The sequence below is a fragment of the Crotalus tigris genome, unplaced genomic scaffold (genome assembly GCF_016545835.1).
Source record: "Crotalus tigris isolate CLP2741 ecotype Arizona unplaced genomic scaffold, ASM1654583v1 scf7180000017799.356649, whole genome shotgun sequence".
Taxonomy (NCBI): Eukaryota; Metazoa; Chordata; class Lepidosauria; order Squamata; family Viperidae; genus Crotalus; species Crotalus tigris.
The window spans coordinates 276,686-299,103 of NW_024096644.1; the positions used below are offsets into that span (position 1 = coordinate 276,686).

At 36.0% G+C, this 22,418-nt stretch overlaps 1 protein-coding gene across 7 annotated transcripts; it reads right to left on the reverse strand.

Annotated features, from left to right (window-relative positions):
* Window positions 1-203: 203 nt before the first annotated feature.
* On the reverse strand, window positions 204-14,982 carry TSEN2 (tRNA splicing endonuclease subunit 2). 7 transcript variants are annotated; one of them, XM_039342568.1, is made up of 12 exons: window positions 14,850-14,982; window positions 12,092-12,312; window positions 11,888-11,969; window positions 10,816-10,852; window positions 6,694-7,180; window positions 6,154-6,231; window positions 5,423-5,473; window positions 4,792-4,930; window positions 3,773-3,809; window positions 2,811-2,922; window positions 1,839-1,928; window positions 502-561 (listed from the first exon to the last, which is right to left on the reverse strand). In XM_039342568.1, exons 2-12 carry the CDS (start codon window positions 12,278-12,280, stop codon window positions 502-504), a joined length of 1,362 nt encoding a protein of 453 aa, XP_039198502.1. In that variant the 5' UTR covers window positions 12,281-12,312; window positions 14,850-14,982. The 7 variants fall into 7 exon arrangements, 6 of the variants coding, with proteins under 6 accessions (XP_039198501.1, XP_039198502.1, XP_039198504.1 ...); XM_039342570.1 differs by lacking the exon at window positions 14,850-14,982 and adding an exon at window positions 14,636-14,820; XM_039342569.1 differs by lacking the exon at window positions 14,850-14,982 and adding an exon at window positions 14,615-14,820.
* Between the last annotated feature and the right edge of the window lie 7,436 nt (window positions 14,983-22,418).

Sequence of the window (22,418 nt, forward strand, 5' to 3'; positions counted from 1 at the left end):
CACAGCAAAGACAATGACATTTTTCTTTCTCTGGGTGTATTCATGAATAGAAGTTAAGGAAATTCCTACCAACCAAGAAAATTAAATTCAGCATTCATAGAATCATAGGATTGGAAAGGACCTATCAACCACATCAATAAGATGTACTTTTAATTTGGCAGAATGTAGCAAAAACATTTGATTGACAAAAGTTAAAAAAAATCTATTTTTTGATTTAATTTTAATTGATTTAAGCTATCTCCAACACACATGGCATAACCAGAACAACATTTTGAGCTAAGGTTATAGCAGAGATTTATTAACTCTAGAAGTATTAAGCTAATAGTCATAAAACATGCTCATGTTAATTGTCACTATCCATTTGAGCTTTCATAAAAAAATCAAATTTGTAGCGCTCTGTATTATATACATTTAATATACACATGCTAAAAGGAGGAATAGTTAAAATTTATTTAGTTGCTGCAATTCTATTAATATTGCTCAACTTTCTGATTCCAATTTTCACAGCTCTTCTTGTTCACTACGTTCACAGGATGAAACCCAGCGATTTAGGATCAATTCCTTTAAAAAGACAGACATGGGTTATAAAATATGTAAATGTGGTTGCTGAATAATACTGCTAGCTAATGTATATTTTCCTACTGAAGAGATAGCATTTGGGTTGGTTCTACCTTTTGTAAGTATTTGATTCACAATTATAAAATACAAACCGGAGACATGATCATTGGCACAATTATGAAAACTACTGAGACTATTAGTGGAAATGGAAGAATGATTCTTTCCTAAATATTGCTTCCCTGTGGCCTACATATAATGGTTGTTTCATCTCTAAAGAAGGTTATAGTTGATTAATGAAAATACAGACAATCTTCATTATTTTGGAAGGCCATATTTGTGAATTTGATTATTTGTGAAAATATTTTTGTCATCCTGAAATCAGTACCTGCACCACTATCACTTATTAGCAGACAAGCAGAATGGAATTCGGTAATTTGGTATTTATGGCATTTTTACAGAAAGTAACTACACTAGTAATTGCTTGTACTAGTTGCAATAGCACTTCAATGTCATTTGGTTGACCTTCAGATTTTTTAAAAGATCAATCTATTTGATGAATGTTTTACATAGCTGAGATCTAAGGTGTTATTTTTAGAATTGTGCATATTATGAGTTTTTTAAAAAGCTTTTTCTCTTTGAACATATTATTCCAGTATTGGGAATGCTTCATAGACTTCTTGTTATTTGATGGGGCTGTTTCATTTCTAGATAAGCTCATATTCCTTTAAGATTAAAGAATAGAATATCTTGCATTCAAACCATTATTTTCCATTGTTTATTTTATTATACCAAAACCTATTTTTGGCACTGCTCTTTCAAATGCAATTACAGGCAGTCCTCATTAGTGTTAACAATTGAGATTGGCAACTTGACTGTTAAGCGAGGCGGTCGCTAAGTGAAACTGTGGGCTTATAATCTTATTTAAGCTTTCCTTTGCTTTACAGACTTGAGAAGGTTGTAAATCTAAAGTTGCAAAATTACTTTTTCATCACTATCATAACTGCAAATGGTTGCTAAACAAAGTAGTCGCTAAATGAGGTCTACCTGTAACTTATTATTGGACAAATTAGTTTAATGTATCCGGATCATGCATCATTCCTATTTCTTTGGGAGAAATGATGTATTTTAATCTGTTCTAATATATATATGTTAATTTTAGAGAGCTGATAGTGAATAAATGACACAGTATGTTTATTTACCATAGCAGTAAATAAACAAACAAACAAACAGTTCCATTTTCATTTCTGACAAAACATTAAATTGGGAGGAAACATACATACCTGGACTTTCATTCTTTTGAGACATTCAGGTGAAAGCATTTCTTTTTCATTCATATCAGATGGCTTAATCAAATAGCAGAACATGAGTTCCTGGTGACAAATGTTATCAAAATGTCAAGTAAATGTAAATATAATAGATGTTTCTCCTGAAAACTTCAAATTAAGGTTCATTCACTCTTTATAGCAGTAATAGGATAGACAGCGTTATTATTATAATTAAAACAAGGGTAAAATAGTCCTTTTGTAAGAGGGTGTTTTAATCAAAATCTTCTAATTTTCAAAAGAGCGCTGGAAGCTCTTGATCATTTTACTGCACCCGGGGAAGCTCCAAACCATTAGGTGATTTTCTAGAGCTAATTTTCAAATGCCATTTACTCTTTCAAAAATGTACAGTGGGGATTATCAACTTTTATCCTAAATAGTATATTGGGACAAACTAAACGAAACTATATTAAACTAAATGAAAATATACTTGAAAAGTGAGCTAAAAAAGCACTGGGTAGAGATAAGTATTCAAGGAAACCTCAATTATTAGAGAAATATAATCTGAACCATTTGAGTTCCCTAAAAACTAGAAAGCTGAAATTCAGTTTAGCAGCAGGCCACCACTATGAAAGTTTAGTCTTTTTTTCGCTCTTTTTTGGGAAAATGGAATCTAAAATCTGCTTGGTGTCAGTGATGAAATATTAAAGACGGAAAAGAGAAAATCCATCACAGCAGCCTCAGTCAACCCGACCACATTGTGATTGCTTTACAATTCACACACTGCAACATTTATATGAAAGATGATTTTCCACTGTTAACCAGAAACATACACACATACACACACATACTCTCATTTATTGCAAAAGTATTGTAAAATTATTTTACTATACGCTTTATATAATTTCTCCTACTGTACTTAAAGTTATACATCCATTTTCCTCCATAGCATTTTTGGTGTATTTTAAAATAATTCTTCTTATTGGCTACCTTGGAAACATTTGCTGTAGTTCTGTTCAATCCAGACAAAGTTTTCCAACTGAATGGTCTGTGCAACGATCCATCAAAATCATCATTAATTAATTCAGCAATCACAGAATAGCTGGAAAATAACCCGCAATATTTTTTTTTTTAGAATGAAAAAACATGTATTCAAAAATCACAATCAAAATAGCTTAAATACTGATGGCTCCTTCGGCATAAATGAAAGAATCAATTCAGCAAACAACAGCATATTAGATTTCTTTTCATATTCTTTTAAGTCTCTTTTCTGAGATTAGTAAATTAGGGATAGTTTCCCACAGTATTCATTCAAATAGACAAGCAGACTATGTAATTAAAGCTAAGGTAAAATCCAATGTAATATTACGATGATGAGGGCATTTATACCCTCCCCTGGCCACCAAAGCCATTTTCCCCTTTCCAAATCACCTCTGGACAACAGTGAGGGTCCCACAGAACAAATATTTGTGAGGAGAGGTACTTATCACCACCCACTTTCATGTTTTAATTACTTTAATTAGTAGAAGGAGCAACACTGGTTTGCCTTCATCAAAGCAGCATTTGAAGACCACAAGGGCAGCTTTTAATAAAATGCATACTGACAATACACTATCAGTATGCCAAAATCAACATAATTTTTCTTTGTTTGAAATTCCTATTACTGAAGAGTTTGAGACCCTTATTTGAATCTCAGGGCATCTCCAGGGCTATTCTGTGGGTAACAGAACACTCCAGTGTAGGATTGGTTATCTGAATGTTCTTACTGAAGATGGCTACCCATGGGCTCTCCTAATTTGAGGTTATTCTTAGCTTCAGCTTTGGAAAAACAATATTCTGAATTATGTTAAAGCAAATTAGAAACAAACATATAATCATATTTTCAAATAGCATCAAAATTAAGCATAGTACATAGTAAAAATGAAAACTATATCCAAACCTTAATGCTATACCTGGCATGGTAAAAAGGAGGGCCTTTTCGATATAGCACTACAACAAGAATAAAATGAACATCCATTTACTACAAAAGTCGTGTTTTTTGTTCTCAGTTATAACAAGATAAGATTGTGGTAACCCATTATAAAACTTTGAGAATCTAAACCACTTTATAGTAAGATGAGCTTGTATTCTAACCAGTTATAACATGAATGTATTCAAAATAAGTGGAAGTGATACCACATTCTTATTGAAAGTAAATTGATTTTTTACTTCTATCTACTAAAATTTTCACATCAGTAACTGGGCAAAATGGTGCATCATAGGGCAAAACCTTTTGAGCCAAGATACCTCAAGTGGGCTAACTTACAGAATGCATCTAAAAACTGGGTCCCATGACTCCCATGGAACCAAAATTTGACAAGTTTTATAAAAAAAACATGTCAATTTTCATAAAACATTTTATGACATAATACAGAATGTCACAAAACATTTCCAGTGGTCAGTTCTTAATGTCTGACTGTGCTACACAGTTCAACTGGGCTTTATTCAGATGCACTGAATATCTCATTAAAATTTTAAGAACTTTTCAAATAAATTAGAAACCCTGCCATTGTTGAAGGCGTTGAGGAACCTGGAACCTTATAAGGAAACAATGAGCCAAAGGATCACAAGCTGTTTAGTATAGTTTTATTGATGTATAGTAAAAAAATATAATACATCAACTGAACGTGCCACTTAATACATGAATACAATCATATATTCACAGAATAAAGCCCAGCATTATTCTTTGCCAACATTTTTCTCCAAACATAATATATTCCAAGAATATGACAAGCAGACGTAACTATACTTAAAATATGTCAATATTCCTAGCAGCAGAACATCAACCCCACTAAAGAATGATTTAATGTTCAACCCCACTAAAGAATTACTGAATGTAAAGAAAGAGGAACATTCATATGTTCACAAGTGAATGGACCCACTCTTGTACAGTTACTACATTAGGTGCTAATAATGAAAGAATACTACTTACACAAATTAGTTCCATATTTCAGGCCAACTTTAGGGACCCATCCTTTACTGCGGAAGTAATGATAAGCCATGTAGGTAGCCTTAAAATTGGGTTGTGCTTTACTAAAAAGGTCCCATAGCTTCAAGATAGATAAAGGTGCCTTAAAAACACAACCATATTATTATTGCAAATAAATATATTCTACTATTATAGAAATGTCATAAATAGTGCTTTGCAAAATTATAAAAACAAACAAAATAGAAGCCAAGTGTGAAATTAGTTATAAAAAGCAGACAACAGTAATTTGGTAGGGCTATTATTTCACAATGATAAAAGTTCGGCAATAATTTCTGAAAAAATTGTCCTATACATTTTCTTTTAAAAAAATCATTGCCTCATACTTGTATAGAAGTTGACCAGTCAGTTTTAGGCAAAAATATTACTTCAGGAATGCAGCCAAAAATTATTTATATACACAAATAAGTAAAATTATTTACATGAACAAATAAATAGTATTGCTCCTTTATATTAAAGGAAAAATTAGCATCCCTTTTTAAAGCTGGTATAAATAATGTGCTTCATTATTTGCTAATAAGCAGTACTCCAATCAACAGAACTCAAGAATTACTACTGACAACAGGCATTAACTTACCTCGCTGCAATAAATATTTAAACATCCCAGAGCATAGACCAAGAAAAAAGCCTAAAAATAACATCAAATAAAATTAGTTTGTGCATGTTTGAAGTACTAGAATGCTAGGAAAGCTTCCTTATATAATTAAAAAGGAAATCATATTTAAAGATACAAAATTATCTACAATATTTACAATTTGATAAGAAAATGGGATTTAGTTAGATTTATTTACATCCGAATAAGCAAGTATACGATTACAGAAATGTATTTCTATAAAGCAATGATAATAACAGAGATATTTTCCTAAGCAAGTTAAACCGGGAAAAAAAGGATATTCTTTCCCTTATGTACTACCACAAAATGGAAGCAGTCCAGAGAGGAATAAACTTCCATTGTGTATATTAGTGCTAAGCAACAGAAATCCATTGCTGAAAGAGGAAATCAGAGTAAAATCTCAAGGAACAAAAAGGAAAAAGAATATGAGGTAGTAAGACTTGGTGAGTCAATTTTTGCTATCATGCAACATCTGTTGGCAGATGGATTGGTGCTTAATAAAACTTCCCAAATGGAAGGATTTGGTAGACATTATCACTTTGTTGCTCCAATTATGCATGCATCTATTTAATCTCCATCTTATACATTTGCCTGTAAGTTTTCAGTTTAGACTTTTGAAAAAGAGATTTCCTTATAAGGCTTTTTCCTAATACAAGTATATGGAGATGCAAAATAAGAGAGAATATAAAACTTACCTCTTCTAGACTGAGTTGCAGATATTCAAAAATCCTGAAAGGATTTCTTCTGCATACTAATTTTGCTTTTTTAATTAACTACAAGAAAAGTAATAAAAATTATAAGCAATCAATCAAAACATCTCTGTAATTTACATAGCATCAGCTAAAGGTCAACCAGTATTATATTTCCTTTGTGTCGTAAGACATCCTTTTGATTTTTTTTGGCTTTTCATTCCTAAATCCTCAAGCTTTTGCTCTAACATTATAGTAGTAGATCTGCAGGCAAAGACATGACTTTCTGGATGTTCCTATTCAGTCTCATTGGTGTTACAACATGCTTTGGATAAGATAGAGCAATTCAACAGGACTCCTGAAGTAAACTCCGAATTAAGCTATGATTACAGAGTAAATGACAAACATTTCTTGCTGATATCCATCAACTGATTAGTTTCAGAATCTCTTAATAAAAAGGGATAAAGGACATCTATAAAGCAAAATACCCAATTTAATAATTTTAAAATTGACTTTACCATTACCATTATAGCAAGCTATACTTACATGCAATTTCTCACTGGTTTCCTCTTCCATACACAAATCTGATTCTTTTTCTTCTATTAATACAAGCTCATGGTCATATTCACTATTACTGAAACAATGAGATTCTGGTTCAACGTAACTGTCTTCTCTGCAGCTATCATACATATTGAGAGAACATTGTTGTGGTGAAGGAGTTTTAGCTAAAATGTTAGGGTCTGTTATATCTGATTCACTACAGTCATGTTTGACTAATGGATCACAATGTGGATTATCTCTGAAAGACATTGTGTTATTCCCATTAATTTCAGATGAAGTCATTAAAAGCTCTGGTTCTTCTTTATTAGCTTCCATTTTAAATGTTTCTTCATCTTGAAATCTATTACTTTCTCTCCTTTCTATTCTCAGATTAATTTGTTTAGTATAATTTTGCATGATGTTGTTAATTGTGGAGTCATCCATTCCCTGTTCTGACAGACGTTTTTTAGCCCATTCAATACAGTGCTGGTATCTGGAGTAGAAGAAAACAGAAAGTATGGGTTCATAGTAAGTAGACATTCTGAATAAATGTATGAACAATATAAAAATATCTGTAAAACAAATGATCACTTCTCAAGTTTTACTGAAGTCTTAGGTATATTAGGAGCCCCTCTTTGAGGGACATGGGTGATTTAGAAATATGAAAAATAAATAAATAATATCTAGTTTATTTAATCATATATTATATATCCCTGGATACTCATAAATATTTTTTTGTTTATTCTTATATTGCACAACATACAAAGACTACAAGTATGATTGTCTTTCTGGGTTAGTTAGGATTGCCTTATGTGAGAAATCCACACCTTCTGACATTTTCAGAGGTGCACAAAGATTATACTATTATCCACTCAAGCTTTCATCTTTTGATCAAGACAATAGAGCTAAGTGGCATTGAGACAAATACATTAAAAATTCACTACTGTAACGTGCGTGTTATTGAATGATGAGACCAGTAATTTCATTCTTTTACTCCATTTCTTTTATGATTGTTGTATTATTTATTTTATGTGCAAGTTACTCTTGCAACTTGACCATCCGGAGGAAGAGCAACTTGTAGATAAAATAAAAAAGATTACAACAATGTCAGATTGGAATTGTAGAACTGAATCTGAACTGCAGCTTGAGATCTAGGGTCTTAATTACATTTAGGATACATTTTTAAGGAATATTTGAGAATTATTTTCTTTTAAAAAATGCAATACATTAGAGCAAATATTTAATTTCATCATTTATTTGTATTAATTGTTCAGAAGGCAAACTCTTTAATTAGAAATTATTACATTGTTATTTGAGAAATCAAGATTTGGTAGTATTATTATTTAGAGACAATGGCCATATTGTGCATTATTTTCCCACAGAGAAGGCTGGGTTTTCTTGATAGACTGTATACTTTGACTATCCAAGTAAGCTTTCACCTGAATACCATTTTTTAACTGAAATGTCATTCATGCTGACACTGAATCTTACTATTTTCAGTTCCAGCAACTAATATTACGCTGTTGCCTCCTTGAGGTCAAAGTGGTTAAATCAAAGAAAACCACCACTGTGGTTATGCTTATTTTGTCTGTTTCTTCCACAATCATTTCCATTGTAAGTTTAGAGGTTCAGCAACAATCCTAGTTTCTTGTGAATTGAAGCTGAGATGAACCCAGAGACTCATGTAATTCTAATCTTGTAATAGAGAATGGAAATGAGACCAGAGGCAGTGCGTGATCATCCCTATAGGTCAGTGATGGCGAACCTTTTAGAGTCTGAGTGCCCAAACTGCACCCAAAACCCATTTATTTATCGCCGGGTGCCAGGTGGGCGTGGCTGTGGTCATGGCAGATTGGTGGGTGTGGCCAAGGTGGGCGTGATCACCTCGATGTTGCTCATGGGAAGGGATGTCTGTGGGGGCCGCGCAGTGTTGGGGGAAATCCAGGGGGTCTCTGGCAGGTGGGGTGGTGGGCAGGAGGCTCGTCCTGCGGGGTGAAGCGAGGCAAGGTGAGGCAGGGCGGGGGTGCCATTGTCACAGGGAAAGGTGAGGCAAGGGCCGGGGCGGCTGCTGCCTGACACCATCGGCCCCTGAATACAGAGGTCAGTGAGCGCATGGGTGCTGGGATGCATCCAGCCATGAGGGACCTCGACGAGTTAGCGGGCGGCTGGTTGAAAAGGGACGGTTGCCATCTCCGGGGCATAGCACGCATGCCCACAGAGAGAGCGCTGAGTGCCACCTCTGGCACACGTGCCACAGGTTCGCCACCACTGCTATAGGTCACTGCCAATGTCATTAGATTCATGGTATCAGAAAAATTTTGAAATGTATAATGCTGGTGTCTTCTAGACTGGGATATGAAGTATGCTTCAGAAAGAATTACTGATGCCCATAATGTTTGATGATGGCTGCCATAGTAAATTCCAACACTTCCATTTTTAAATTCTTGAGTTGTTTGTTTAGGATTCAAGATTGCTCTGATGCCTGCATTCATCTTTTGAAAAAAACATGGAATAAATTTCATATTCAAGCCAAAGTATGAACACTATTTCTAAGATTCTGCTAACACATACTTAAATTTGTGGTTTTTCAGCATATTTCTTGAATATTTTTTACATTACTAGGAAACAATAGCAATGTCAGATGTGACTTTCACAACAGAACTGAATAGACAAGCAAATTCCGAAGAGTAATTCTCGGAAGCAATATTCCTCACCTAATGATCTATAGTAAACTGTGATCTGATCAAGAATTCTTTAAAAAAAATGTTCTCCTTTAGCTTTCTGGATTGCTTTGACATAACAATATTTTTTTACTCCTTCTTAAATTTGGATAAGGATGTATATAGTAATTTCAAGAAGAAAAGAGATCTTTTGTGAGTTTTTATGATTAGCAGAGGATCTGTAACTGTATAAGTAACTTGTTTTTGCTATCAGAGGTCAGACTGAAAGGATCCAGCAGGTTTAAATATGTTGTTCTTTACAAGGCTTTTTTCTGCATCCCTAAATATAGCAAAAAAGGGTTACTCTAAATTTCAAGCTCCCATAAAGAAGGAACTCATTATTATTGCTTAAGAACATTAATATTGCATATGCCCCATTCTCAGACAAATGTTTTTCCTCTGTAGATTAAAAGTTAGTGAGGAATAAAGCATAGACAATTTTTTAAAAGATCATCCTTCATGAGAATGTATGGGTGCATGTTCTCTGCTGAATTATAAAACCTGGGTCTGAAAAGCTGTAGCTAGTCCAAACTCTACTGCTGACCAAGTATGGCCAGAAACTGTCCTCCATTCAAAAAGGCAAGTTTAAATATGCAACCAGCTTAACTGCTCCAGAAGGAAGTGTTAATTCCAAGAAGGAAAATCACCGATAATTCTGGAAAGACAGGCTTTGCTGAAATTATAATTGAAAACAAGCCATAATAATACGATTTCTTCACTAACCAACATTTAAACAAGTCAAAGTCCCCTATATCAAGCCCTTGTAAAAAAAGTGCAATTCACCTAGAAATTTTTTTAATTGTTTTCTTGATATGAGAACAAGGAAAACAGGAGACCACGCTTGATGCACTTTGTTAATTCTGAAGCAAGATTCAATATATCATATTGCAACAGATGACTGCTAATCTCTCAAAAGTATATTCATGATGTTATTCATGGTAATGAAATGCTTGTAAAAAAACTACTAAGCTGAGAGAGCACCAAGATCCCACAGTTCAACCCTGAATTACAAATATTCTATTCTATTGGTAATACTTAAAAGCATATCAAATTAGGCCTTAAATCATGGGTGTCAAACCTGCTGCGTCACTTTTTTCACATTGCCAGAGCTGGAGTGGGCGCAGCCTCCACATGATGCAACCGGCCTATGGGCCGGCAGTTTGACACCCTGCTTTAAATCATTGTTTGATAATTTTTGGTTCAGAAAAACCTGTCCATATTTAGATTTCTCCATTTTAATCACTTAATAATTGGAACGATGATGGTTTTAATTGAGGAATCAAAGAAAGAGTACTTTGCTTCTTTAAAGTATCTTAACAATGAGACAATACTTATTGATTAAACTGTAATTTTTATAGTTACTAAGCAAGCTCAAACTCTAGGCTAGACAAAGCAAAAAAAACCTTACTTTTCTGATGAGATGATTGGCATATTTAACTTAGCATCTGCAATAAAAAGTGTAATTACTATTTTATATAAATAATATTTCAATATTATTAACGTAATTTGGATACAAGTTTAGAAAGGCACTTATATTTACTATATAATATACAAAATGCTTTATTATGAAAATTACATTGAATGCTGGGAAAGGGACAATATATAAATAAATGGGGTAAATAAATCTAGAAATATGCTGACCTTGAAATAAATTTGAAAAGTGTAGCTGTCTCTTAATCTGCACAGAGAACGCAAAGCAGCACTGTTGCAATATTGCGTAACCCTATGCCTACCACATGCTTTTTTAATTTATCTGGGAAGAGTCTGAGCTGGTTACTCCTGAGGAAATGGACAGAGGTCCTCAGGGAGGCCAGTTTGCTACTTTTGTGCTGGACTGGTGCCCCTGTTGGTTGCTTAAGATCCTCTGGGAGGTGACATGCAATTGGGTCCAAACAGTGATTAATGACTTACTGGAAGATGGGGCAGGGCTACCTCCCTTGAAGGAGGCATTAGTACGCCTGTTTCTCAAAAGGCCTTCTTTGGATCCAACTGAGTTGGATAATTTTTGTCCATTCTCCAACCTTCCCTTTTTAGGGAAGATTCTTTTGAGGGTGAAAGGCCAGGTTATTTGTTGAACTGTCTCTCCCAGAATATCTATTTACTTTTTCAATTAGGTCTGATAGGGTGGGTGCATGCCAGATCTCTTCTTTTAAATGTTACCAACCCAAAGGACCAAGAAAGTGTTCCTTCTCTCTACAGCCCGTGCCTTATGAAATATCCTTTCCCCTGAGATCTGGCAGGCCTCCACTCTCCTAATCTTTTGAAAGTCTCTAAAGAGCTGGCTCTTCCTGCAAGCATCAGAAAAGGGTGAGGCTAGAGCTCAACTGAATGTGACTGTGTAGGAGAGTAGTGCCGGGGGGGGGGGGGGCAGGAGACTGGTTGTTGCTGTTCTGTGATCCTGTCCAGGATTCTGGTATATAAGATGGAGCTATATAAGTCTAATACATATATACACACATGGCATATATACTTCAATTTACCTTTCCATTTAGCAGTCATCATAGGATCTGAAATACTATATTCTGGTCGACTTCTTGAAAGAATACCTTTTCCAAAAAATCCCTAGAAAACAAGCAAAATTATGATACCACTCATTAACAGAACATTCTTTGTTCAGACAGAAGCACAGGATAAGGATCCAAGACTGATTAATGGCTTATACAGATAAAATGAACCCAAAATACCTTGCTATATAGTTGTTCTATATCTTCAGGATTCTTCACAATTACATTGTTATTTATAAATTCAGCCCGGCACATTTTACAAATTCTTCCATGACTGCCTTCTACGGAAGGAGAAATAGGGAATGGAGAATCATATGATTCATATATTTTTCTTTTCCTTCTTGGAGGATGAAAAATTGCTTCTGCCATTTTGTATTATCTTTCTCTTTCAATGGAAGTACCTAAGGGTAAATAGCATAAAGAAATATTTGATATATTTTGTTATGCTCTAAATCAGACATGTCAAACTTGTGACGTCACACAACATATCGGGACGGTTTTGCCATTGCCGGCAATGGGCTGGGCGTGGCCTCCAGATGACGTGTCTGGCCTGCGGGCCGGCAGTTTGACACCTCTGCTCTAAATTGTTTACATTGTCCAAAGCTACGCATAGGTATTCTTCACTTAATAACTTCCCCATTAAGGACCATTCAAAGTTAGGACAGCACTGAAAAAAAATAACTTTATGATCAGTCCTTGCAATTATAATCTTTACAGTGTTCCTGCAATCATCATTGAGATTCGGGCATTTTGCAATCATTGATGCAACCATTGTAGCATCCTGTGAACACCATTTCTGTGCTTCATAACCTGCTTCCAACAAGCAAAGTGAATGGAGAAGCCATCAGTAAAATTGCAATCTGCAGTCATGTGATGTTCTTAATAATTACAGATGTGTTGATAGAACTGAGGTCACACATCCATCATAGTCATGTGACATCTCACTAAATAACCATGTTGTTTAGTGATACCAGTCCCAATTGCAATTGTTAAACAAAGGCTGCCTGTATTCTTAACAGCGTGCAAAGTGTTGCGTAGGTCCAAGTCTTAAAATAGTGGAAATACCAGAGACTGAATATGGACTTTTATGCATGATAACATTATGGCTCTTTACTGAGGTATAGGCTCTTCACAAAACACAAAAGAAATTCTATTTTGAATCGAATATAGCTTCAGGGGATGTCACAGAGCCATCCATACCGGAACCTTTGGCAGTAATATGAGCACTATTTTCTTTTAAAATATATCCCTACTTTCTGCTCTATAGCTTAGCCACTTGCAATGCTCTCCCTCATCCACGTATTAAACAGGTTGGATCATGCTTAGCATTTTTGGAGGCTGGTGGGAAATGTCTAGTGGCTGTTAGATACTGCCATCTGCTCTGGCATTTTTTATAACCTTTCACTCAAAACCAAAATGGGAAAGGAAAAAAAAAAGACACTTGCACAAGTTCTTCTTCTATACAGACCATAAGCCAACTGAGGGGAAAGTTATAATACATCACCCCCATGTAGACATGCATTTTTCCATTATCTTGTTTAGAACTGTTAAGAAAATTTATGGTTATTTTAAACAGTGGTTATAAATGGGTTTCTGCAGGTATGTCCTACTCTTAGAAAGTAAGCAACTCCACAGACTTCTCTGCAAAAATGGAAGTAACAAGAGCTTGTTTTCCTGAGGATAAAAGACAATAGCTCCATGTTACTTTTAGGTCTGACATTCAGACTTTCTATGCCTTCTCTAAGGAGGAAAAGCAGGCATGCACTATATGAATTTGTTACTATGCAATACGTTTAGAAACCCAAAACACCCAATTGTTCTCATATTATTAATAATGCTAAAAATTAACAGAATGCTTAAGTCCCTAATTAGGTTGCTATGAGCATTTAAAAAAATAACCTGTATACTGAATAGAAATCCAATTGGTGCAAGCACAGGAGTCCTGTATCCCTGATTTGGCCTCTATATCCTTCACTTTAAAATAAATTAAATGTTTTAATGTAACTTAACAAGAGGGGCTCCTTATCAGAGATTTTCTGTAACCATTTTTTTTCCCAAAAGATTGCATTTACAATCAGATCAGAGTCTCTGCTCCGCACATAGATGATTACGACTGCAGTCCTTGCTCCCCGTTTGCGCTTTATGGGTTCCCGTAACTGAAAGCGATTATAGCCATATCGGATTTCAAAGTAATTTCTCAAACAAGGAAGCCCAGCTCCCTGCGTCGGATTCTTAATTCTTGAAGAGCATCCCGCTCCTCGTTCATTCACTGCCCAGATAGCCAAAGCGGCACTTTTCTCGAAAGAGCCTCCAGGTTCGAAGCTCTGCGGAAATAACCCTGCCGAATGGCGCGTAGTTAAAAAAGCGAGCCTGGTGCAATCGTGTTCCGGGCAACTCCCAACTAAAGTCCCGATGGAGTGAGGGGACTCCGCTTCGTTTGGCCAGAGCCGCAGAGGAAGTTCCCTTTTAAGAAAAAGCCCCCGCGGAGGGAGAATTCTGCTCCCGTTTCTCAGGCAGCTCCCTTGCTCAATCCAATCCCGCCCGCCAGCCCGCCGAATCCGCGTTCACACGATACACGTGCCTAAGATTAAAAGAACCCAGGTTTATCCCCAAAGCCCCATTTTCTGAGTTCGCGACTTAGAATCCAAGCGGGAACTGAGCTTTGGAGTAAAACATGGCTAAGTGCCCCTTGCACCCGCCGACCTTGCTAAACACGAAAGCTACCCAGGTTAGGCCTAGTTAATGCGTGGACAGGAGACCACCCCGGAATCCCAGTGCTGCAGTCTCGAAGGGGAAATCGGAAAGCAACCCAGCGGAAGGCAGTGGCGAACTATTCCGCGCGGCCGTCCAGAAAACAGCAAGGCAATCCCCTATGACGTCGGCAGAAGTCGAACCCGACCCGAAAGAAACCACCCGGCTTACTAAACTCCCAACATACTTTTATAGTCGAAGATCTTAGTTTGACGACTGTTCTCCTTTACGGTCCAACGTGGTTGTTGTGGCAACGGAGAAGCGCAGCAGAAGGTCGTTCGGAAGATGGCATGGATTTACGGCTCGGTTGCTGAGGCAACAGAGGGGCGAGGGAGAAAGCGCGTGATTACGAAGGGACGTCAAAGGCTTCGTCATCGCTGTTTGTGCAGCGACGTGCCTTTGATGCGGTTGACTCGACTCTGGAGAAGTCTTGGGGGGGGGGAGGAGGGGAGGCTATAATGAATCGAGTCTAGTGTTTAAAGCAGGGTTTCTCAACCTTAGCTAGTTGAAGATAGGTGGACTTCAGTTCCCAGAATTCCTCAACCAGCTTGCTGACTGGGAAATTCTGGGAGTTGAAGTCCATCCATCTTTAATTTGCCAAGGTTGAGAAACATTGGTTTAAAGGTATTGCACGTCTGTTCGTTGCAATGGTGTATCGGGATATTATTTCTGCAGATCTCTGAACACGTCTAGCTATTTCTCTGCAACAGTTTTCCAGCCAGCTTTTTCCAAAACTGTGGATTTATAATGTGGATGTAAAAGCACTTTAAAATGTCAAAAAACGTAGTGATGCATAGTAAATTGGATGTCTTTAGGATTCTGAGGTGCATAGCACACACACAGGCATACAAGCATTGTGCCTTTGGGTCAATATAGATTCTTGGGGAGTGGTCTACATTTTTCTTGGTAAAAGTTTTTGATAGTGGTTTACTTTTGCCTTCTTCCTAGTCAGTAGCTGAAAATCATCCAGCTGGCGTTGTGCCTAAAGCAGGACTAGAACTCATGGTCTCCCCATTTCTAGCCTGGTGCCTTAACCACTACCCCAAATTGAATCAAATATCTGAAATACAATGACTATAATGAAACACTATAAACAATACAATTGAAATTAATAAATATCATGAATATGACTATTTGGAATATAATTAAATTTATTTGCCGCCCGTCTTGCCATGGGGTTGTTTTAGATGGTTTATAACAAAAAAGAGAAATAAAATTTAAACAAAGTGAAAGTAAAATAATAGAACAATAAAATAAACCAGGGGGAAAAAGGAAAATACATCAATATGACTAGTTAAAATGTGGGTGAATAGGGAGCAGGTTTTGCCTGTTTCGCCAGTTCACTAATCTATGAAATTGATAATGGCATCAAGGAGGATAACTTCAGTGCTATTCCTCTTGAACCAAAATAAAGCCCAACAAAATGAGCTGAGCTTTAGCCTCTTACATTATTTTCAATTTGTTTTAACTCAAGCTGAATAGAGTTACCTTGATACATACAAATTGAGAAATTAAAGAAATTTCAGAAGCAAAACATAGCTATTTTCAGTCTCTAACAAGGCTATTTGTACTTGTTCTCTGATAATGCTTTTGGCAATAATTATCTTAAAGATCAAATTTGTGCTTTACATTATTATTATTTTTAGAGGGGGGAAGGCCAGATAATAATACACCACAGTAATTTTAGTTCCAATAAGTATAACAACATAGAAATTTTACAATTCATGGAGACTGTCTTTAAAAGTTTGAAATGCCCATTTGTTGCCAGAAATAGATATGTGTCAATATATTTAGCTGGGGTTAATAGCAGTTCACTTTCTTTCACAGTGATAACAAAATTGCTCAAGTTTAACAGCCCATTTAAAGAAAGGTCAGTAACCTGGTGCATAACGTATGAACTTCCTTTTAGAGGTCAGAATTTGATGGAATCATTTGGAAATACTTCAAGTAGTATTACCTGTAATTGCTTTATATTGAGTTTTGCAGTTGATACAGCAAGATGAATGTATATTGCATTGACCTGGAAATATAATAGACTTCTATATCAAAACAAAGATCTCCCCCTCACAGATTAAAGAAATACCTAAAAACTGCTCCTTGGGGGAAAAATGACAAGTTAAGGACAGCTCGACTGAGGGTGGAGCTAATGACCATGACAGAACGGAATGATAGTGAGTGAATTGACTCTTTGTGATTCCTTTCTGGACAAGGAGACCACTTGGGATTGCCCACAAGTGCTTCAGACAATTACTCTTCATGAGAAGTCTGCAAGCCAGTGATCTCCAATGGGTTTAGAGCTCTGATAGATGAGGGAATGCCACTGTAGTCCAAACCACTGTCAGTGCCCTTAAAGATATAGGGTTCACATACTTTTCTAATCACTTTTGTAAATTGCTTGTTAAGATTTTCCATAATATAATCCTATAACAAGTTTTGAAATATCCAAAGCCATAAAAAAGAATAAAATAGGGAAAGCACCAAGGCCTGATGGATTACCAAGAGTTTTAAAGACCAACTTTTTCAATCACTTAAAAGCGTGATGAATTACAGGGATTTGCTATGCCAGAATCTTGGAAGGGGCTAATAGTGCTTTATTACCAAAGGAAAGATGAAATTTAATTTTAAGAATTATAGATTGATTGAATAATGACTATGAAATATTTACATTAATATTTTCTGATAGAATAAAGAGGATTTTATAGGACTTTATTTATGATAACCAATATAACTATTAAGAGATAATCCCAGAATTGAGCCAGTTCTGGATCGTGGCACTAGCAGATGTGCAGAGGGAGCACTCTCTCCACCGCCCAGTTTCCCTTTGTCGGGTGATCCTGAAAAGGTTTGTAAGTCGCCCTGGAGGGGCGAAAACCATGAGGAGGACCCTTGACAGATTGCAGAAGGGCGGTAGCCCTTTTGTTTGATCCGAGGCAGCTCCTTTGGACTGATGGAGAAAAGATTGGCCATCAACATGGCCGATCACTAAGCCGTACCAGCCAAAAGCCAAAATCACCACCAAGCACAACGAAAGCACTGCGGAGGAATTGGGTGGGACCTTACCTTACCTTTCTTGTATCCCAACTATCTTCCTGTAAAGCAGTGGTTCTCAGCCTGTGGGTTGGGACCCCATTTGGGGTCGAACGACCATTTCACGGGGGTCGCCAAACAATGCAATCCACCATTTTTTTCCCTTTTCCTTAGCTGTGCTACTCCCTTTTATTCTATTGGCTTTTGAAAGCCAATAGAATAGACTCTCTTGAATAGAGTCTAATTCTATTGGCTTTCAAAAGCCAATAGGAATTGTCCAGGCTGTCTCTGCCCTGCCTAGCCTGCCAAAAGTCCCATTCTGCAAACGGTGCTGCACCAGTTGAGTAGTCCTTGACTTACGACCGGTTGAGTAGTCCTTGACTTACAACCGGTTGAGAATCACTGCTGTAAAGCCTTCTGAAATTTCTTCCCCGCTTTTAACATAGCGGTGTCTGCCTACCTTGGAAAAATAAAGCTTTGAAAAGAAAAGAACAACTAATCTAAACAACTAAATAACTGGACTTGTACATTTTGAATATTTGGGGTCCCAAAAAGTTCCAATTGCTACAGGGATCTATTACCTTATCTATTTGTTAAGTTGGGAAAAAAAATTAAACTGGATAAAAGCCTAACTTGTGTCTGGAAAAAGATTTTATATGCTATCGAGGACATCTTGTAGCGCAGCCTGGTACAGCAAGTGAATTTCTTTGACTGTGAGGCCTGCTTACTCTCTAGGTTTGTCCTTCGTACTATCTAAAAAAGATAAGAATTTGAAACAGCTGGGTAGTGAAAACAACTTCTAGGAATAGTGGAGGTGGACATCTGCCGACTGTTATTAAACATAGCCTCCACTAAAGGACTATCTCCAATCACCACAGAAATGGAGGAATTCTACCCACAACTTAACTATAAACTCATATTTGAAAAAATCCTTAAGCCACTGAGCTAATGAATTCCAGAGTGAAAGACAAAGATGTCACCTTAAAATTACAAATTGAAGCCCAGATTTCAACTGATGAACTTACAATCCAAAAAACAACAGAAGAGGAACAAATTAATATCAAAGACGATTCTACACAACAACAAGTATAACTTACAGAGAACTTTGACAGTCAAACCTTGATTTCAATTAAAGAAACTGCAACTCAAAAAGCAACAGAAACTGAAGAAAGCAACACTAAGATAGAGGGTGCTAAAGATCAACAAACACAACATATTGAGAACCTAGATAATCTAGACAATCAAACAACAACTGCAACACCAGACATGACCTCTTATTTTAGCCAGACAAAACTGATAGAAGAAAAAGACCAGACTGAACTGACAATAAATATTTTAAATCAAACATGGAGATTTGAACTATTAGGGCAACAATCTAGTAATCAAAAAGGGGCCAGTTCCTTTGAAAAATTGATAACTGGATGCTCTCCCTTGATTCAAATAACATGTGTAGGAATGAAGGGAGATCCATCTGAGGATTTAAAGGCACTGGCATGGAAGCCTGCTTGGCACAAAAAGAAAGCTAGAGTTAAACTTAAAAAATGGGATTTTCTTTCTTTTCATTTTTTTCTCTTTTTTGTTGACTGATAATGGAAGAGCTTAAAATCTTAATGGGCTAAGGAGATCTTTAAAGATATTGATTGATTTAATACTTAGGACTTAGATTTATAAGGGAAATGAAAATTAGCCATTAGATTATAGTTTTGAATTGTAATGCGGAAGTTGGTTTGCAACAATAAAAGATATTTTATTAGCAAATGATGAGGTACTAAGATGAGAAATAGAATATACTTGTGAAATAAAGTAAGAATGCAATTAACTGAATAATATGTGTATATTAGATATGATAACTATTTTGTAATAAAATAAGGAAAATTTGGGTTACCCGAAGTCTAAATATTATAGGTATTAAAGGCTAAATTGGAACATTGTAATTGAAATTAGGTAAAACTTAAAAACATGTCTTGGATATGTATAAGTAAAATTATATTGACAAATGTATTGATTGATTGAGCTATATGAACTTGAATGTGATATAATAATTAAGGGAAATAGAGAGGGAACTTTTAATGACGGAATCTGAGATATGTACGAAAGATTTTGTTCCTGGACTATTGATTACCCAATCACCACGCTGCTTCCTAAGCATTTGGATGTAAAATTGAAAAATTAATAAAACTTGTTTTAAAAAAAAGAGATAATCTCAGAATTATATTGGATATAGTAGAGTAGCTACAACAACACAATGAGAAAGGTGGCACTGAGGAGCTCTGCATCCCTCAGCTGATTATGCCCTGCCAATGTATGTTGGAAAAACAATCTTTGTTGGTACTTTTTATCATCTTTGGTAAATACGTAATAAAGCCAGACCAGATATATATTGCAATTTGGAGAAATATTTTTTCCATACAATTTTAATTTGCATTTATTTTTAATTGAAAGCAGATTTAGAATAGAATAGAGCTGGGGCTTCCGGTTTGTGATCGCAGCACTGGTGGACGTTCGGGGCAATCGCTCTTTCTGCCGTTCGGTTTTCTCCTGCTGAGGGACCCTGAAAAGGGTCGAAAATTGCCCTGGAAGGGCGACGAGCGTGAAGAGGACCCCTGATTGATCGCGGAAGGGCAGCAGTCCTCCCGTTTGATCCGGGACAGTTCTTCAAACTGATGGAGAAAAGATCGGCCATTAACATGACCCATCACTAAGCCGTTATCAGCCGAGGCCAAAATTACTATCAAGCACTTTGAAAGCACAGTGGAGGAATTGGGTGAGATCTTACCTTCTTTGTATCCCAAATACTTTCCTGTAAAAAGCTTCTTGAAACTTCTTCCCCCTGCAAGGAGAGAGGGAAGGGAACGTCTTCTTCCCACCCTCTAAAATGGCGGCGTCTGACTACCTAGGGGAAATAAAGCCCTGAAAAGAACAACTAAGTAACTGGATTTGCATTTTCTTGATATTTGGAGACCCCCAAAGTTCCTACTTTCATGGGCATCTGTCACCTTATCTACTTGTAAAAAAGATGGAAAAGAACTTAAATTGGATAAAAACCTAGCCCGGGTTTTGAAAAAGACTTTAAATGCTATTGGGGACATCTTGTGGCAAAGCTTGGTACAGCAAGTAAATATTCTTGACAAAGAGACCTGCTCACAGCCCAGATCTGTCCTTGGTATTATCTAAAAGAGATAAAAAGCTGAGAGAAAAGCTGGGTGGTGAAATTGGGTTTTAGGAACTGTGGAGGTGAATACTTACTGACTCTTGTTTAAAAAAATAGCCTCCACTAAAGGACCATTTATAACCATCTCAGAAATGGAAGAGGACCAGCAACAAATTTCGGCTAATTATAAACTTATACTTGAAAAAATTCTTGAAGCTATTGAGATAATTAAATCTAGACTGAAAGACAAAGGCGCCAAAATGAAACTCTGATTCCAACTAAAGAACTTACAGTTCAAAAAACAACAGAAACGGAAGAAATTAATACCAAGACAGAGGACTTTAAAGAACAACAAGTACAATGTACTGAAAATATTGACAACCAAACCCTGATTGCAATTAAAGAACCTATAACCCAAAAAGCAACAGAAGCGGAAGAAAGTAATACCAAGACAGAAGGTGTTAAAGATCAACAAGTACAGTATACTGAAAACCTAGACAACCAAAGAACAACCATAAAATTGGACATGACTTTCTACTTAAACCAGAAGAAACCTGAGGAACAAGAAGACCAGACCGAATTGAAGATAAATATACTAGAGCAAATATGGAGATCTGAGCCACCAGGGCAACAATTTAACAATTATAAATGGGCCAGTTTCTCTGGAAAATTGATAACTAGATGGTCTCCTTTGATTCAAGTAACATGTACAAGAATGAAGGGAGATCTATCTGATGATTTAAAGGCATTGGTATGGAAGCCTGGTTGGCATAAAAAGAAAGCTAGAGTTAGATTTAAAAAATGGGGTCTTTTGAATTATAACAGAGGATCCTAAAGTCTCAATTAATGGGCTAAAGGGAGATCTAGAGATGAAGGGAAATATGATTATTAGATTTAAATATTGTTGGAAAATGGTAAAAAATAAGGGATTAATTGGCCTAATATTTAGATTAATAGGGGAAATGCAAATTAACTATTAGGAATTAGCCTCGAACTATTGTTTAGCCCAGTTAATACAGATGACGGACTTGAGACAATAAAGGATACTCTATTAGTAAGTAGGGATGTACTAGGATGAGAAATAGAAAATGTTTATGAAATAAAATAAGAATATATTTAAGTAATATGTGTATTTTAGACATTATAACTTTTATGTAGTGAAATAAAGGAAACTTAAATACTATGGATGTTAAAGGTTAAATTGGAATACTGTAATTAAAAATTAAGTAAAACTTAAAAACAGGATATGGATATGTATAAACAAAAAATATATTGATAAATGTTTTAACTGAGCTTGTTATAATTAGAAATTTAATTTTTGATGATGTAACCTGAGATATGTACTAAAGATTTTGTTATTGAACTATTGACTACCCAATCACCACGCTGCTTTCCAAATACTTAAATGTAGATGTCAATGCTGCAAATACTGTATATTCTTGCTTTGACAATATGCAAAACTGTTTGGCATTTATTGGGTTAATACTTAGCTTAGACTGGGCGGGGGAAAAAGCCCGGGAAAGAAAGAGGAAGTAAACTTTTGACCTTCTCACTAATTGGATAATGTGACCTGTGACT

Coding starts and splice junctions, on each gene's coding strand:
- TSEN2 (XM_039342567.1), bottom strand. CDS start 12,280: ATGGCAGAAGCAATTTTTCATCCTCCAAGAAGGAAAAGAAAAATATAT. Junction 4,931..5,422: donor TAAATATTTATTGCAGCGAG/GTAAGTTAATGC, acceptor TGTGTTTTTAAG/GCACCTTTATCTATCTTGAA. Junction 3,810..4,791: donor GAAATATGGAACTAATTTGT/GTAAGTAGTATT, acceptor TTCTTGTTGTAG/TGCTATATCGAAAAGGCCCT.